Raw genomic sequence first — 18,203 nt, 5'->3', positions numbered from 1 at the left:
ACCGCTCCCACGTGGGCTTGCACAGAGCCAGAGACTTCCTTTGTAGGATTGGTCTAGAAATAGATAATCTTCTGCTGGATGAAGATTTCCACCTGAGTTGGCTTTTACAAGAAGTGAGACACTGACAGCAATGGACTTTTTTCCACAACATTTTTACAAAACCGTATTTGCTGTTTATAAGCATTGTTTTCATTTCAGTTCACATAGCTTTAGTCCAAGTGAATGAGGCTATTGACCAGCAAGATGAAGTGGCACTGATGGCAGGATTGAACCGTCCTGCTCTGAGCCTACTTGAAGTTCTGCCACAAAATTCCTCATGGTACCTATTGCAATTGTGTGATTCTAAAGAACAGAAAATGCAGGTAATTGAATGGAACAGGTACTATGCATCGGTTTGCATTTTTTTTCTTAGCTGATTTTAATCCAGAGAGAAACTACCTTTACTCTGCTTTCAGCATCACTTATGAAACAGTTTTATAAAGGTTTTAGAATAATTTACACCAAAGTACATTTGCACTAAAGAGCATGATGTTCTCATAAGAAAATTTGAGACATAGTATGCAGCCCATAATACTATGTTTGCTTTGAAAATGATTTGTAACTTGAGTACAACAAATGATTGAATCATTAACAGCAAATGGAAGAGTTAATTGGGTTTTGAGGATAAAGTCCATCAGTTTGAGTCAAATGAGAATTATAGGGAAAAATTGATGCTATGTTTACTGTGACATTGTATTTGATGGACACGGGATAGTACAATCAAAACCTAGCATCCCATCAAGAGGTTTTGTCCCTTCCATCAAACTTCAAAGCATAATTAAATCTTTTTTTCTGATCTGTTAGATAGCAGGGGTTCCAAATATGCTCGACAAAAGTGAAATACAGAAAGAAGTTAGTGTTGCTAATGCGGAAGCTGAGTCTCACAAGCTCAGTGAGTAACTGTTTTAATACTTGTTTTTTACCCTCACTGTTTAATTTTGTTTAGCTGATGAATTCACTATTTCTTGCACGAAAACAAGGTTTTCAAACTGAAACCATGTGAGTTGCATTTTATTTTTGTAACTGTTTTCAGTGTCACAGTTGCCAAGTCACCAATCTGTGCTGCATTGAATAGACTCTTATCTGAGGTAGCTAAAGCTTCTTTCTCTGAATAACCCAAGCCACTGGTAAGCGCATTGGCTAAAACTGAAGAAAATGCATGGCTTAATGGCTTGAACAAATATTTCAGTGCACTATTAATTCTCACTTGGGAGCAATGACCATCCTTGTAGAAGTAAAACAGAGTGATCACATGGAAGAATATTTTGCAATCACATCAGAGGAAAATTATTCTCAATTTTAGACACATGAATCTAAATCCGACCTGTTTTTAACCTGCTAAGAATTACAAGACTCAAGTTATAGTATGTAAAAAAATATAGTTAAGGGGGATCTAAATTTGCAGTGCATGTATCAATGCTTTTGACTGGAAACTTCTTTGCTAGGAAGTTCAGCTTTGGTTAAACCTCTGTCTTTTCATGCTACTTGTGGGCATGGCTTAGTGGCTGTTTTGTCTCTAGTATTACTTCCAAGGCTTTAAATCCAGGTTGATTGCTTTTTGTAATGTGTCTTCAAGGCTGTGCTGTGAGGTCAGCTTAAGCCTGAGGATATGTTTGACTTGCTACCTCAAATGTTAGCCTATTTTAGTTTGGTTGAGCAGTACTCTGAGTTGCTCCTTGGTAAAGGATTGAGGAGGAAAAATGCGATGTATGAAAAGCAATAGCAGTGATCTGGAGAGCAACTTCTTACATTTCGTTTGAAAAGGAAAAATAGTGAGTTTTGTTATTGGAATGTGAACAAGATAAAGTGTGTTTTGCAAGTTGCATGCTCACTTCCTGAATTGGAAATCAGTAGCTTGGTTATTCACCACAGAGCTAGTCTATTTAATTTGTGGACTCTCTTTTCCTCTTTACTCGCCTCTCTAAAAAAGCATGTACACCGTACCTTTGAGATCCTTTCCTTTTTCTAACCTCAGGAACAGCCAACAAAGAGAGCCTTCAAGAACAACACGGCCCCATGTGACCATGTTTCAGAGCAATTGAAATGAGAGGCGAGGGCCTTCTTTAGGTGGGCCTGGCTTGTGGCAACTTGTTGTGATATTTGGCACTCAACCTCTTCCATTGAGGGTCACTTATACACGCAATCTAATACAGATGATGCAAAATGGCACTTTATTATGTAATGAACAGAGTTATATAGTGTCCCACTAAGCCTCGCCCATCGTGGGTGGTTACTGCATTCCTGTAACATAAGCACGTAATCTTCCAACCGCCCACACTACCACCCAGTGTCCTGCAACACTGGCTACTTAGTTTTCAAAGTCTATGTTGTACAATAAGATCTGAGTGTTACTGCACACATGAACTGTGGATGGTGTCTGCTGTACAAGCAGTTTTTTACAAACTTGAGCCAGTCAGTGGTGATTAAAAACATTCCCTGGATAACAGTATTCAGAAAAACCATGAGATAAGGTGGAGGAGATGAGGGTTATTTTGCTGATGGAAATGGCATTTACATAATTGTCATTCTTTACTCTGCAACATGCACTCTAACCTTTAAGGTTGTTTCCCTTTGTGCAAGACCAGAGCGGTCCTTCTTACAACATGTTCCTGGGTGTGTCCTGCCTCGGTTTCTTCAGACTTGGCTCCTCCAGGTGTGCAATTACCATGGCTGTGACTAAGTCATAAGGCTGCTGCAGCTGCCCTACTGGGAAGTGGTTTTTTGGCATTTTTCAGCCAGGGTTCAAATCTCTGCTGAAATCAGTTCAGCAAAACACAAACAAAAAAAAGGTGAGTTGTTCAGGTACTGAACATACTCCTCAGTGGTGGCCTGTTTAACCTGAAATTTGAGCTGTGGAGAAAGGGATAATTTCGAGATGGCACTGCTTGTGAGGGCTGATTGTCCATACTCTTAAACAGATGAACATGTGATGGCATGTGGAGGAAGGCCTAGAAGCTGTAGCATGTGATTTTATTTCACCAGTTCAGCTAATGAAAATCCCAACCCACCAACATACTTGGTTGATTTCTACCAGGTGTACTGAAATGGACAATAAAAACGTCATTGGTGTTAGAGGACAGGCTTGTTTGAGATACGTGAGTTAGGTCCTGCCAAAAGGAAGAGGCAAGGGAGGAAATCGTAGTGCAGAAGGAAAGGAGCATTTGGTGTGAAACAAGACTGAGGTGCTGGAGCTGACATACCCAGCAGTCCCTGCCACAAGCAAATCCAGAAGGGATGTTAGGGCTTCCTCTGTGCTGGGATGAGTTAAGGTCCTTGACAGGGTTAAAATCTCCAATATCTGAAAGACTAGGAACTTAAGTCCTCCAGTCAATTATTCGCTGTATACCTTTGAACTGACACCAGTTTTGCAACCTTCAGCAGTTGTCTTGAATCTCTCACAAGTATGTTCTTTTCTCTAATGACAGCAAATGATATCATTTGGAATAACCTAGTTGTCATCCTCACAGCATAAAGAGTAAACAGCATATGAAAATTAATAGGCTTTTCTTTCCCTGCTGTTCTCTAGAACTTATAGCAGTGGACAATATCAATACTGCAATTCGTAACTGTGATCCTAGTAAAACGCTTGTTGCACTGATGAAACCGGAGGCACAGCTGCCCATTGTTCACTCAATTGCTGCTGCTGTTTATCAGACTGAGCTGTTCAACCTCCAGCAACAGAATGCTGTGGTAAGAGTGAAAAGCTTATGACTTGCTCTACTGATGTTACATAGTTAATCTATGATGGAGCATAAACATAGCATGTTGGCATGTAAAACCAGACTTAATACTCTTGCTGTCAAGTCACGTATTGCATGAATGGTTTTGGTTGAATAGGCAATTCTGAATCACAGAATTTCTTTCTCGACACACTTTGCTCTGGTTGAGCTCTTGTGTTACAGCAAACAGACTGACATTTTTTAATTGTTGCATGTTCTTAATGAGGACTAACTCCATTTCATATGTTGTGTAGAAAAGTAATCCCCAGCTATGAGGGTAAGACCAGAATAGATGGGATTGTGGGGCAAAAGAAGGAAAGGGTGTGTGGAGAACATAGTAAAGTCTACCACCAGTGCTGTGTTAATCTGACGTGCACGTGACTAGGAAATTTGCCAGGCTTTTTAAATCAAGTCCATCTCCTTGATGGTATCTAGACTGTGTAACTCAGATGCGTTTACACTGCTTGTTTAGCTTCCTGACTGCAGTGCATTATTGTCCTACAGAACTACCTGGCACATGATGAACTGTCTATTGCAGTAGAAATGTTGTCAGCTGTTGTGTTGCTAAACCAGGCCTTGGAAAATAAGGACATCCTAATAATAAAGAATCATCTCAGAAACCCATGCATTGGCTTCAATAATCTGGAAGAGGAAAACTTTCAACGGTAAAGGTTCATTTTGTCTTGTCTGGATGAGACTTGGCAACTTTTGCAAAAGGATAAGTAGGCATTTTACTAGGTAGCTGTCCCATGTTGTGGCTACTAAGTTGAAAGAGCTGCAAGCTGAAACATCTGTGTTATAAGTTAATAATATGATAATTGCTGAACTATTTGTGTATCCTTAAGGATAAGCAATTGCACAGCCTCAGAAGTTTGAGGGCAGAGGATCTGTGAGGTGCAGGGAAAATATCCTTGGAAAGCAAACATTAAGATCTGGCAAGAATTTTCACAGACACTTATACACAAACCAACTGTAGGTGGAAACTGTTAATCAGTAACCACTCTGCAATTCTGAAAGATGATCTTTGGAATGAGCTACTGTTTAATGCCTTAAGGTCCAGGGAGTTCCTTAAACAGTGGCTGACTTCCTTTTTTTTTTTTTTGTTTTGCTTGAAAATTGCAAAGGTCTGAAAAAAGTAGCCCAGTCCCGCTTGCTTAAAAGCTGAGCACAACGCTGGCACACGTGCATGTTCACCATTAAGTTATGGCCTTCACTCAGCTGCCAGCTGCTTACACTGCCATGTGCCTGACTCTTTTGTGTATCTGCAAAAAACAACAGGCAACACTACCATTTGTGCGAGACCTGAGCCCCCAGTGTCTGGGGAAGAGCATGGGGGCATGGGACACTAGCCTCAGGCTCATGTGTGGTAGAAAACTCCATGTGCTGCTGGATGGCATTACTAATCAAAAGGGACAGCAGTGGCTGAATGTCTTCACCAGGCTGCTGGGTACATGAATTTGAGAGCAGCCCTTGCTAGGTGTCTCAAAGCTGGAAAGATAGTAGTCAGGATAGAAATAAGAGGCCAGTATTTTGGTTAGAAGGGATCAGAATGCCATAAGGTTAAGCAAAATTAATCTCCCACTTGGCCTCTGCTAATGTGATATGGTGCTCGTGGGCAAGAGAAGCAATGTTATAAATACAAAGAAATGGGCCCCAAAGTCTCCAAGTGCAGCATTTTTAACTGGAGTTACTATAACATGATCTTTAGATTAAGCTGCCAATCAATTGCTAGGAATTGGTTGCAGTAGAGTATAAAACGAATTTTTATTATGCCACTATGTAAATCTGTGCTGCCAGCTTTGTCAGTACTGTAGGGAGCTTTTTTGTCAGAGGAATACAAGAGAGCTAGAAAATGTTTATTGAGGGAGATGGTGTTCAATAGCTCTCTACCAAGAGATGAACTTGTTAGGAATGTGTTTCCTAGAAGAGAAAATTTAACAGAAATATGAAATAGGTCTTCAAATGTGTGCATGTTGTGGGCAAGGTTTATAAAAGTTACTAGCTTCTCTAACTTCAGTTTTTGTTTTCTTGTGAGAATTGGAATGAGAACAGATTGGACAGTATCTAATATCAAGTTTAAAATTTACATAAGGAACTGCCATCTCACAGAACATTTAAATAGTGGGACTTATTCCTCAAGAATATGTAAGAGTTCAGATTCCAGTAGATAAATTGAGTCCAGCATTGTTTGCAACTATTGAAGTGATAAATAGCCTCCATCTCAGGAAGCCCTTAAATGCAGGATGCTGAATGCTGGAAACAAAAATCAGAGCAGGAAAGGATGATTCTCTCCTATGTTTTTTTTCTGGCAACTATTCATTTCTCAGGCCCTTGCTGGAAATAGAAGACAGATATTTGATCTGACATATTGTGGCAGTTGTGCACTTGATTCAAGAATATGAAAATTTAACTTACGTATACATGAGTTTACACTACTGTGAAGGTTTCAATCTCATTTTTGTCTGTGATCCTTCTAAGAACAGTAGACACAAGCTACAGAGGCTGTGCTTAGAGGGCTCTGAGTTGTGGGAAGAGGAGCATCATTTTCTAAATTCCTTTCCTCTGTCCATGGCCCATTATCCCCCGCATGGAGGGAGAATGGAGGTACTGTTATCTGAAGCTAGGGCAGAAATTCTGGTCTTTGACTTAAGTGTAGTAAGAAGCGGATCATAGTTTCTCGCAATTTTATCCGTTGTGCCATACAGCAAAGGGTACATGCAGTGTATGTATTACCATCATCCCACATTCCCAAGAAAAGTGTTCTGAATTAGTGTACAGGGCCTTTTTACAGATCCTGGAATGTATGTATTCCTTCCTGGTATATGTATGTATACCTTCCTGGTATGGAACCAGCAAGGCAGATTGCATGTCTATATAATTTCTGGCAAGAGATGAGTTTATTAAATTCATTCACTGAAAAAAAAAAAAAGCTAGGCACAAAGTGATGGATGGTACATCTGACTAATTCTTTATGGCAGCTTATCTCGTATATGAAATACATTTATGTATTTTATATCTTCTTATAGTTATGCTGATACACTATTGTCTATTAAGTCAGAGGCTTCATCTCAAGGCCAAGATTATTTAAGCTGGAATGATATCCAGAACTGCATTGACATGGTTAATATGCAAATTCAAGAAGAAAATGAAAGTAAGTAATTATTCCTGTACATCGCCTGCAGAGATATCATCTGGTCCTTTGTACATCAATTTTTGTGCTGAATGGCCTTGTACAGACTCTTCAAGAGAGAAGAGCATTAAATCATTTTGAATGCCCATTGGTCTATAAATGTTCTTGAAGTATTCCTGGTTACGTCTTGGCTAGCTGAAAGATATTGTGGCATGCCTGCCTTCTGCAGTGGTACAAATGCCATGGTTCTGCCTGCCTGGCAGCATCTTTCAGTACTTGTGCTGGATGGTCTCACTTAGGGAGTTTTGCAGAAATTGTAAGCAAAGACCATACTGGGCGATAGGGGAAGAAGTTACAGGCAGTGTCCTGTGGAGAAGAGTTAAATGACTTCCAAGCCCTTGTTTTTCACAAGGGAGTTGGCAAGAAGGTAGGCAGTGCAATTATTTGTCTTGCTCTCCTTTCAGGTGTCTTGATTTCCTATCTGAGGGCAGCTTCCTAAGCCCACCTTTTCTAATATAAATGGATTTAGGGATTATTTTTGAAGTTGACTGTAACTACATTGCTCCAAAAGGGTGAGGTTATTAATGTGGTAGCTGGTTATTTGTGCTTCAAAATGCTAGAGGACCAAGTTTCTCCATTGGATATAGAAGTATGATTATTATTTTATTTTTACTGAAATTTGAGGCTATAAAGTTCTAGCCAGTTTGGGGGAGCAAGGAAAGGAGAAGGATGTCTTTTAGACTGCTTGCCTTTTGGGAAGCAGTCTGGAATACAGTTTGAGAGCCTTTGTAAGGTGCAGGCTGTTTTCAGGGTGGCACAGATGCCCTTCCCACGCTGCTATCAGTGTCATCTGTGCTAGTGTTTCATACTGATAAGAGAAGCTTTATATTAAAACTGATTGGATTGTTGCTTCTTAAATATAGCCAAGAGGCTGATGCAGACCCTCAAGGCTTGTTCACAATATGTGCCCTCAGGCAGGATGTTCATTTGACTGTCATAATCACTTTTGTTTGACGCTCTGCAGTCACTAGGAGTTGAAACAGGACTTAAAGGTGGTCTTGCATTAGGGGAGCATTTAGTACTTAAATAGCTGCACTTGGTTGCATCCCTGGCCTCTGCCCAGGGATGGTTATTTAGGGCAGGGAAAGGAACAAAGAAAGATTTCTTTGTTTCCATAAGCGATTCCTCACGTCTGCATGGTCCCTCTTTGGTAGCACAGTAGAAAAACTGTTCATTCCCAAAACCTTATGAAGGCATGGATCTGTGACCTCTCCAGAGACTCGGTGAGAGACAGTCCACTGCTGGACTGGCACTGGGATGCCATCACAGATGATGGGGAAGCCCTGGGCTGGTGCCCTTCTGAGTTGGCTTTAGGAAGAAAGTACCCTGAGCCATGTGTTTCAGCATTGTTTGGGGGTAACAGGAAATCTATTTTAAAATGTTGAGACCAGCCTGAAGAAAATGAGTTAAGAGGTCTTATTAAATATACTGGGCCATGTTACTTGCTGACTGAAATCCTTAGTGTTACTGGTCTGAACCATCAAATGACTTCTCATAAGGTCAATATTATCACATTGGTTATTTAAGATTAATTCATTAAAAATGAGGTTAAGTTGCTATATTATGCCGTAGCTGGAAGGTCAGTATGTGTATATGATGTCCAAATCAGGGTTTCAAGTAATCTGGTCTGAAAATCACCTGAAAATAAGTCTTTCAGTACTGTGAGTAAATATGTAGATGAACATAATTTAGATGTGATGTCCAACATTTTCTTAAGCTTCCTGTGGATAATCCCGCCCTGAAAGTAGGCAAGTCTGTGTTTCTTTTTTTGGTAAGGATAGAATTTATTTTTGTGAAGAGAGAGATTCAGATGAATTAATAGCTGTAGCAGAAAGGAAAACCATGTAACTTAATAGATTCTTGAATATTTGAGCACAAGCAATTTTAAATCAGCTGCTGCTGCTGCTGCTGCCTCTGCTTCTTGTTACTTGATTTTTCTGTTCTTCGTGTTAACACTTTTTATCTGATATTGTGTAAGTTGCATCTTTTTTCTGATAACTACGCCTTTAATAACTTTTCCGTTTCATAGGAATCATTGCAATTGGCCACATTAATGAAGCAATTGACCAAGGAAATCCTGAGAAAACTCTAGAAACCCTACTGTTGCCCACAGCAAAGCTGCAAGACGTGCGACCAGTAAATGCAAGACATTATCAGGATGTTCTGCACCATGCCAAAGCACAGAAATGCAAGGTTAGAACTTTCATTCTTTTTTGTCAGAACTGAAATGCCAGTTCTTTTCATTTACATGTGTGTCTCTGTCCCGTTTCCCTGATGTTTGGATTAGCACTGCCAATGGGGTTGTAAATAAGCCAATGACTACAAACTGGCACTAAGTAATTTTCCACTACAACTTTACTCTGACTGGCATTAATTTCCAATGTATTGATACTAAGACATATTCTGCATATGTGTTACTACTGACTTGGTGTAACCTTACCTATTTTTAGTCCTACTAGGTTGCTACAGCTATTACAAAATGTGGGCAGCAGCGGCCCTGATGTAGTTATGAATTTGTGCAAGGATCTAGTTACTAGACTGTCAGGCAGGTAGTTACAATTGAGGTTTTTGCCAGAAAAAAATCATAGTCGTACTGAAGGAGTCATGGTGGTCCTTAACAAACCTCTGGAATGTACTTCGATGTTTTGTTATAGTGAGATTTTGTACATATGTTTGTTCTGGCTTTATCATGCAGTAACAAGTTGGCCCTCTTGTATGTGCCTTCAGTTTAAACCTATCTCAGCAGGATATTGCTGTCTGCTTCCCCCAAAGCAGAGCCCTGGCTAGCCTCACAGCTCAGGGAAGCATAAACAAAGATCAGCCTAACAGCTTGCAGGATGTGACTAAACACAAGATTAGCTAAAGCTACTAGTGCAGCACTTAACATCCGGTGTTCAGAAAAGACTCTTAAAATTCACGTAATGTATTCCTGAAGTAACATAGTCAGGTAGAGAAAGTCCCTGAACTTTGGCTCGTAAAGATAGCTTCTAGCTGTCTTTCCACCTTACCTGTGTTGCAAACTATGAAACTGAGTTTCCGCAATCTGCTATCAGAGCTTTCAAGAGGCGTATGCACATCTCAATTTCTTGCTTGGGTTTCCAGGTAATGGCTGATTTCACTGAACCCTGGATCCTGAAGATCCTCCTCATTTCCTATGTGTGCTGGGAAGGGTTTAGTGCATGCTGGCTGTTTTATCTGTCCTGGGAGGGCCAGGGTTGGTATTTACATGCAGAGAGTGTCCATGCGGGTGGCAGCTATGCAACGCTTGCCCAGACTCTTTGTGCGTGCATGGCAAGCCAGGAAGTCCCTGAGGCAGAGACCTGCAGCCCACAGGTGCCCATGTGGCAGGACTGTGCTGTGTCCTGCCCTGGGTCACTCCTGCTAGCTGCCGCTGTGCTCCCTGGATGCAAATCTGGTGCCTACTCTTGTCCCTGTGTGAATGTGCTGATAGGGGGGAAGAAAAAAAGGGTGTTACCAAGCTTTGGAACAAGAACTGTGCAACCTCTTTGAAATCTTCTCATTCAAAAATCTGTGTTGTTCCTAGAGATTCTGCTGGCCTTTCTCTCCTGAAGTATTTTGTTTTTGCAGTCCTTTGACAACTACTTACAACGTGTCCTCTGTAAACAGGAGTGTTGCTCCAGTTCAGGAAAAGAGCAGGTCACTGTACTATATGTGCTTCCAAAAGAAATACTCATATTCATGAATCTGACTTACTGTCTGTGCAGGTCAGACACATGGACCACATGACCACAATGACATGACCACAATGGACGTTACCATTCTTTAGTTAAAGATATGATTTAGATTGAACTTTCCTTAAAATAAATCCTCCAAACAGAATTGAAAACGTATTGCAATGTCTAAACTCCGTCTGTTCTCCACTCCTTCAGAGCCCTGTTTATAAACAAGGTCTGTCTGTAATTGCATTTAGTATGTTTTACGAGTGAGCTGTGGTAAAAGGAAGCATTTGATTTACAAGGATCAGATAGATCTGCCTGCGAACTTCCTGTGTTTCCCAGCATCTGGAAAAGCATATAGGTCAAACCTGCTCTCTTAGCCTGCTGTCACAACCCTGTAGCTGTTGTGGCTTTGGGAAAGTAGAGTCTGCACTCAAATCTCCCCATTACGGGACTTATTCTCAGGTCACATCTACTTGTTTCTTGCTTGAAAATGCAAACCTGGCATTTATTTTTTCCTGTAATCTTAAATCACAGCTTCTAACAGTTCTCAAGGTCAAGTGTTCTCAGGTCCTAGTGAAGGGAAACCCTGTGTTTAGGGAATGAGTAATGGATACGATACCCAAAAAGTTAAACGGATGTGCCAAACTCTGAAATTCTGTTTTATTTTTTTGAGTGATAGGCACACAGGTTTTACAGTTGAGTTCACGGTTTTATATTTACAGTGGTTCTATAACATCTGGATTATTTTCATATTTCTTTTAAATCTGTTCTTGTGCGTGTTGAGGGAATGGCGTGATTAAAATTAACTTTAATTAGGAGCTGGAATAAATTAAAATTGAACAGGAGGAGTCTCACAAGGCTGCAAATTGCTTGAAGACATTTTCCTATGCAAATGATTTTAAGTCAAGTTTTTTACAATACTATCAGCAAACTGATGTAAAACGTTTTTCTCGTCACTGTCTTACACACTGCAGTTACCAATGCAAACACCAACCACTGAGCTCATTTAGTAGGAACTTATACTCAGTGTATATATATACCTTTTGAGCTTCTATAAACATGAAAGCTGGTCCTTTGCTTTATTACAGTGGACAATCGATCAGAATGAGCTTCGGGATTTGTAACACTGTAGGTATTTCCTGCGATGATGTGGAAATAGAGAATACTACAAAAGAGCTTCCCTGTTTTGCTTACCCAGCAAGAATAATACATGCCTGGATTCACACTGATAAGGATTAGCTCCTGGCAATCCTTACGGGCTAGATGAGTGCAGGCGCTGACGCAGTGGAAGAACAAGTCTGCAACGCAAATCTGGTTAAGCAGCCTCATAGGACTTGCTGCCTTGAAAGTGTCAGGCTCCATGTCTATGGATGTAGATTTACTGCTCCTTGACCCTATGGGGAATCTGGCTTTTTATGTCCTACATCCAGGTCAGTGCTTGCTCTCAGCTATGTGACAGGGAGCTTCTGCAAAGCTCAACAGCTCCTGGGCACATAAAAGGTGCTTTTACTTGTTCCCATTTCTACTGGGCCAAAAACTTGTTTTCACATTGCTGCTCTCGCTCTCTTGGGCTGAGAGCTAACCTGAAATTGGAAATTACGAATGGGCCTAAAAATGCTGCTCAAATTTTGATTCCTCTTCTGGTGTGCAGAGGCTGTGGTGACTGATATCCTAGTTTCTTTTCCACATCCACGAAGTGATCTTCTCAGAAGGAAGTTGAGGTGCAGAGCCACTTCCCTGAACTTAGGTACCTCAGATGTTGCAATACACGTGATAAAATTATAGAGCTGGAGAAGTATTTCTGAAGATATTCCTTGTGTGTTGTGTGGAAGAAAGTAAATTTTACTGAGATGGTGGGGGGTTTTTTAACACTTTTTATTTTTTTAAGTATAATTGTTGCCCCTGAGGTTTGTCACTGCCTGGGTTAATACGCTACAGAATTGTAATTCCAGTAATATAAAACATAGAACTAAATGCATTTTTCCCTGGGTATTTTAACCATTGTTAGATAAATATTGGACTGATTTCTCATTTTTGACATCAGAAAATACAGGAAAGGATCAAGACAACTGTTCAAGCTGCTAAGGCATAAAGCAATTAGATAAAAAGAATACAACCCATCTCTGTTGTAATAGTAATAGTTGACATGATGGATAATAAGGATAATATTGCTTGGCACAAAGCAAATAGCAAAGATGGTAAGGATCAAAAGACTGACTTTAACATACCAGAACCATTCGTGAGTCTTGAGTGTACGTATAATTGAGACATAGCAGAAAACAATAGTTGCAAGAGGTATTAAAAACCCAAAGACAGCTAAAGAAACATAGTAGTAGAACTGGAAGGAAGATACCATTTCACAGGCATTGTGCACATCATGGCAGGTATAAATGTCTAGTTGTTTCACATAATAACTTTGCCGCATTATGCAAAGCGGGAGCATGTACAAGAAGACAATGGTCCACACGGTAACGCAGACTGCAATGGCATAAGCACGTTTCGGCAGACTCTTGTAGGTGAAAGGGTGAACGATGGCCACATAGCGGCTGACACTGATGCATGTGAGCAGCAGAATGGAGCAGTACATGTTGCCATAAAACACCGCAGTAGTAGTTCGACACATCATTTCCCCAAAAATCCAGTTGTTCCCATTGATGTGGTATGCTATTTTGAAGGGCAGCATGATGCAGAAGAGCAGATCTGAAACCGCCAAGTTTGTATAGAGGATGGCAGTGCACACAGAACGGATCCTGAAGAGCAGCATCCACAAAATGACGGCATTAGATGGTACACCCAATAAAACAGCACTGAGGTAGACAGTGGGTATTAGCTTGGTGCTCAGAGAACTGGTGAGGTACTCCAGCGTGGTGTTGTTCACTTCTGCTAAAGTGGAGTCATTTGACTTTTTTGAAGGGCATTTTTGTTCTCTGATATGGATGGTCGTTGCCTCCCCTTCTATAGCATAAGGGGGGATGTAATCATAGTCTGTTGCTGAAATTCCACGGAAAGTCTTTATAAGAGAGACAGTTTTAATTGCAGAGCCATTCATCGAAAATTCTGAAGCTTAAAAAACAGATAAAATTGTTAAAAAGGGCAAACTACTGCATTAGCAATATAATTCACCTTCAGTTATAGAGAAAGGTAAACATCTTCATATGAAAAGCAATATATGTTTAAAAGATTTCATGGCATTCTCCTTTGATTTGGGTGTTTGTATCAAACGTAAACAAGGACAATTTTCACTTTGTCATCTCACACCCAACCTTGAAAGCTTAAATTTAGTGTTAAGTTGATCTTTCTGCATTTTGCATGTTATCAGTAATCTTTGGCAAAAAAATATCAGGCACTTGTGTAATGTTTATCACCTGTAAAGGGTTTTTCCCAGTAGTACCAATGTCGGCAATTCATCACATAAGCAGCAGCCTTGGCCTATGCTTGATCAGAATTTCCAAAGCACACATCCTTGTCACTTGATGGATTGAATGCATGACTGCAAAAGATGCAAAAAGAGCTCTCTTGCCTAACACAGGCTAAAATTTCAAATTAAAAAATTGAAATAACCCTGATTTTTTTTCTTTGTCTCATACATCAAATTAATGTTATTCTTCAGTTTCTGACTACTGCAAACCAGATCTTTTCACCTTCTCATATATTATGAAGAGCAGTTAGTCTTGAGGTCTGAAAACAAATCCTTGGTCTGATGTTAGATCAAAATTTTTGGTAAGTGAATAAAAACTTTTCACACAGCAGGAAAATTATCAGGGAGTAAATATCATGAGCATGTGGGCCAATGATGCCACTTTTTAAAGTGCTTGTTCCTCAGTCTTTAGTAGAGAATTCTGTAGAGACTCTGACGTTTCCAGATGAAGCACAGATGCATTCAAAACACTTCCTAAAACCATGTGTTGCAAAATCTATTTTGCAAATAAACAGCTGTGTAATGAATTTTGTCATTTGAAAACTTTCTTAGCTGTGTTTCGTGCAAAAAGACTTAGTATAATGCTTAGAGCATGCATCTTGAAACTGGAATTCAGAAGTGAACTGAAATTTGGATGAAACCTGTGGGTTTTTATTTTTCTCTTCCATGTTGGAATAAAATATGGAAAATTATCACTGGCAGATTTATGGTAGAATGTTTTAAATAATTAGTAGACTGCATCCCTTTTAGGAATTTACTGGATGGTTAATCTTAGTCACTCTGATAAACATATATGTGGATGTATAAATATAGTGTGTATATATATATAAAATAACATTTAAAAACTAGCTTTGTTTGAAAACAACTTTAATTCTAATGAAGAAAAAGATGCATTTATTATTTGATAATTTCCTTTGGTTATTTTTGTCACAATAGTTATCTGAGCATTTCCTTCTAACAGCTGCATCTGTGAAGTCATAGTTCTGTTGAATGTTTTAAAGCAGGAAGAACAAGACTCTACAGGTTTAATAGTGTATCCTATCACTACAGAAATACTAGAGAGATGTGTCTTCAGTAAGCACAGAAAGACTCCTTAAATAAATAAAATTCATTACAGAAAGGAACTGGGTGGGAGGCAAGGCGTCACTGAAATGGTAGAATAAAAACCTGCCTGGAGTGAGACTTCCTAGAGTATAAACTTCTGTAATGATGCATGTACCACACATTAAAGCTGGCAATGTGCCAACGTTATCAAAAAGCCCGTGTTGTTGAGTAAAATGTGTAGTAGATACAGAAATGAGGACTCACCTGTTGTGAAAAGACCAGAGGTAAGGGAGAGCAGTCCAGTGAAAAACAGTACCTTCATTGTAATACGCGAAGTCCAGCTAGCCAAAAAACCAATGCTGCTCTAGTTCATCTCAGGAGGCATTTTGTGGGGGATTTTTTCCCTTCTCTAAGGGTCTAAAAAATGATTGATCTGTCTTCCAGAAACATCCTGTAGGCATGAGGTTTACGGTAAGGAGCTAGTTTGTTCTTTGTCTACTACAGCGAGTGGGTGTGACGTATCCAAATATGCACACATGACTCAGTTTCAGCCTCTGCCCAACACAGAGATAAAATTGCTTTACAGCAGCAATTTAACTCCTAATTTACCACAAGCCTGAAGCCAATGTGTGTGTGGGGTGTTCTACTGGAATTTGTACATACAGATATTTGGGGTAAAAAGGTGTTTTCTGGAAAAAGCAAAGAGCACATTTATTAAATCCTCAAGGGACTCATCCACAGTCTGAAATGCCATGTTGCTGAAGTTTGTCCTGCTCTCCAGGAAGAAGTCAGGCTTGAAGAAAGTGATGATCTCAGTTCAGCAAATGCAAAGCTGAAAGTAAGCCAGACGTACAACAATGACTTAAGAAAACTGGGCTCTGCTTTGCCTTGTATCTCCCTACCCCCTGTTAGCTGTCTGTGCTCCTTCAATCCACCTGCCAGCTCTCCTCAGTTCCCACTCCTCCTGACAGAGCCTGCAGGCTCTAAAATTTTCCTCTATTTTCATCTGCTGTTTTGTTGATCTCTTCCTTTTCCTCTGCCTGGCTTTTTCTCTTGCTTGCTTTTTTTTTTTTCTTGAATGCCAAATACCAATGTCTTGCTTCCGCAGTCAAAATTCGCCCAAGTCTTTGTCTGGCTTCCAAGCTAGCAGCGAGGCTCAGCATAAGCTGTATTTGGCTCCAGAGCAGTATTTGTGTCTGTTCTTGTATTTAGTGTGTAAAAGCTGGACACCAGATAAGAAATTCTTAACAGTTTCTCAGTCCTTTTCTCAAAATTGTCAGCTGTAGTTTGGGAATCTAGTATCCACTCTCAAGTGTTAACTCTTCTCTTGTTAGAAAAACTTGCAGTGTGCGTCCACTGCGTCCACAGGTGATTGCCTGACACTATTTGGTTTTATTTAGGCACTCTGCTACCTTGTTTACATATATGATGCAAACTGAAAAGTCTGTCTTTAGGTATTTTTCTACCCTGTTTCCTCTTTGTAGATTTATACATATATAATGTCTACATATCTATGTACAATAATAGATTTATTGAATTTTTTTGCCTGGAGTTGGGCACAAAATCAGGAATATTAATTTTGAACCTGTCTCTTTGTCCACACTGTTTTAGCTAGAGAGAGTTTCTGGAGGTTTTTTTCCTCCTAGATCTTTATCAAATCAGTACATTCCAGTTTCTCTTATCATTAGCCTGTTATAGATCTGGCACTCCTATTTCCTCTTTAGAAAGAATTTTGTTCCCCCACCTACTGGATTAGATTTTAAATGTCATTTTTAGCTCCAAAACCCTGTTATCTCAGCTAAAGTGTTTGGTTCACCTGTGAACCTGGACAACCAGAGCAAGGCTGATCAGTGGTGATGCTGAGACCACTTTCCTGCACCTTCTATTTTAACTTGGGTTTTAGTGACCAAGTGCACTATAAGCCTGTTGGAAAAATGAGACCTGCTCTGTCTGCTTAATTCCTGAGACATTCACTGCCTGAGCTAAGTTACCATTATTAAACCTGAGCTGTCTTTCAAGGTCACTTTTCACAGTTCTTTTCTAATGTAATGCGTACTCAGGTGTACGCACAGATCCTTTCCAGGTTAGGGATTCTGATGGAAAACGAACTTCATGCAGTCTTCTGCTCTTTATAGTACCATCACAATGCTGCCTGATAATGTGTAGTTTTATTTGACACTCAAATTACTTCATCGATGTATCATGGAAATAATAATGCTTCTATCTTCGCTCAAAATTTGTATTGATCATTAGCGTCTTCTAGACATAAAACCTTTGAGGTTTGCATTTGAACAGGTGTCTGTTCAAGTCAGTAAATAGATTATGAACATGTTTTATTGCTGATTTTACGCAGTCAAATAATTTTTAGCGTCCCAGAGCTTCGCAAGAGGAGATTGTGTATCAGAGCTCTATCAGTATGTTCAGACAATTTTTGTTATAATTCATTCTTTTCAAGGTTTTTCTCTATCCTTTTTTCAGGAATCCCAAGATGAATCAGCACTTCTGTGGCTGGATGAAATACAGAAAGGAATCAGTGATGCCAATAACAATATAAAAGAAGTGGCAATCTGTAAGCATTAACCTGCATCTGCATTGCTCTTGTTTTTCCTAGTCTTGAAAAACTGAAATTGTTAATTTATTTTTTCCACTTCAAGAAAGTGTGGCAGCCTTTTAAATGCATCAAAAGAAACAAATGCATGTTCTTTGTTAAACTGAAATTAAGGGAGACTTGGATCTCTAGAGGTGTGTGTTGGTTTTATCTGAAGTGGCAATCCTAAGGCTTGGCTAATAATGTAGTGGATTTGGATTTATAGGTTAACATCATGCCTAAGGTTTCTAGCATCAGCGTATCTTGACAAAGCTGGTGAAACAGAAGGATATGTGAATGACAAGAGAGATACTTTTCAGGAGCTTATTTTACTTACATGACTAAAATCTTGAGGCATATTGTAAGAGCAAATTCTTACATGTTTACAACTTATTCCTGTCTCATTATAATGGCTTTTATTAAGTGCTAAGGAACAAAAATTAGGAATATATTAACTTTAAAAGTAGTGGAAAAAGAGCACTCGGGCTTCTTGGAGAAGTGCATGTGCTTCCAGTCTGTTTAAGAG

The 18,203-nt window shown here is 39.7% G+C and overlaps 2 protein-coding genes across 2 annotated transcripts in view; one reads left to right on the top strand and one right to left on the bottom strand.

The window, feature by feature from the left end:
* IQGAP2 (IQ motif containing GTPase activating protein 2) overlaps positions 1-18,203 on the top strand; it is a 64,136-nt gene that overhangs the window by 14,352 nt on the left and 31,581 nt on the right. Inside the window, exons 8-12 of the mRNA XM_010133214.1 lie at positions 3,566-3,729; positions 4,263-4,423; positions 6,785-6,909; positions 8,978-9,141; positions 17,569-17,659. Coding sequence (XP_010131516.1) covers positions 3,566-3,729; positions 4,263-4,423; positions 6,785-6,909; positions 8,978-9,141; positions 17,569-17,659 — 705 coding nt within the window. The remainder of the gene's footprint in view (positions 1-3,565; positions 3,730-4,262; positions 4,424-6,784; positions 6,910-8,977; positions 9,142-17,568; positions 17,660-18,203) is intronic.
* On the bottom strand, positions 12,513-15,407 carry F2RL2 (coagulation factor II (thrombin) receptor-like 2). Its single transcript, XM_010133213.1, has 2 exons — positions 15,355-15,407; positions 12,513-13,691 (listed from the first exon to the last, which is right to left on the bottom strand). The coding sequence occupies exon 2, from the start codon at positions 13,675-13,677 to the stop codon at positions 12,598-12,600; it is 1,080 nt and encodes a 359-aa protein (XP_010131515.1). The 5' UTR covers positions 13,678-13,691; positions 15,355-15,407; the 3' UTR covers positions 12,513-12,597.

This window comes from Buceros rhinoceros, unplaced genomic scaffold (genome assembly GCF_000710305.1).
Source record: "Buceros rhinoceros silvestris isolate BGI_N320 unplaced genomic scaffold, ASM71030v1 scaffold1933, whole genome shotgun sequence".
Classification (NCBI taxonomy): Eukaryota; Metazoa; Chordata; class Aves; order Bucerotiformes; family Bucerotidae; genus Buceros; species Buceros rhinoceros.
This window is presented reverse-complemented; position numbering and strand designations above follow the sequence as displayed.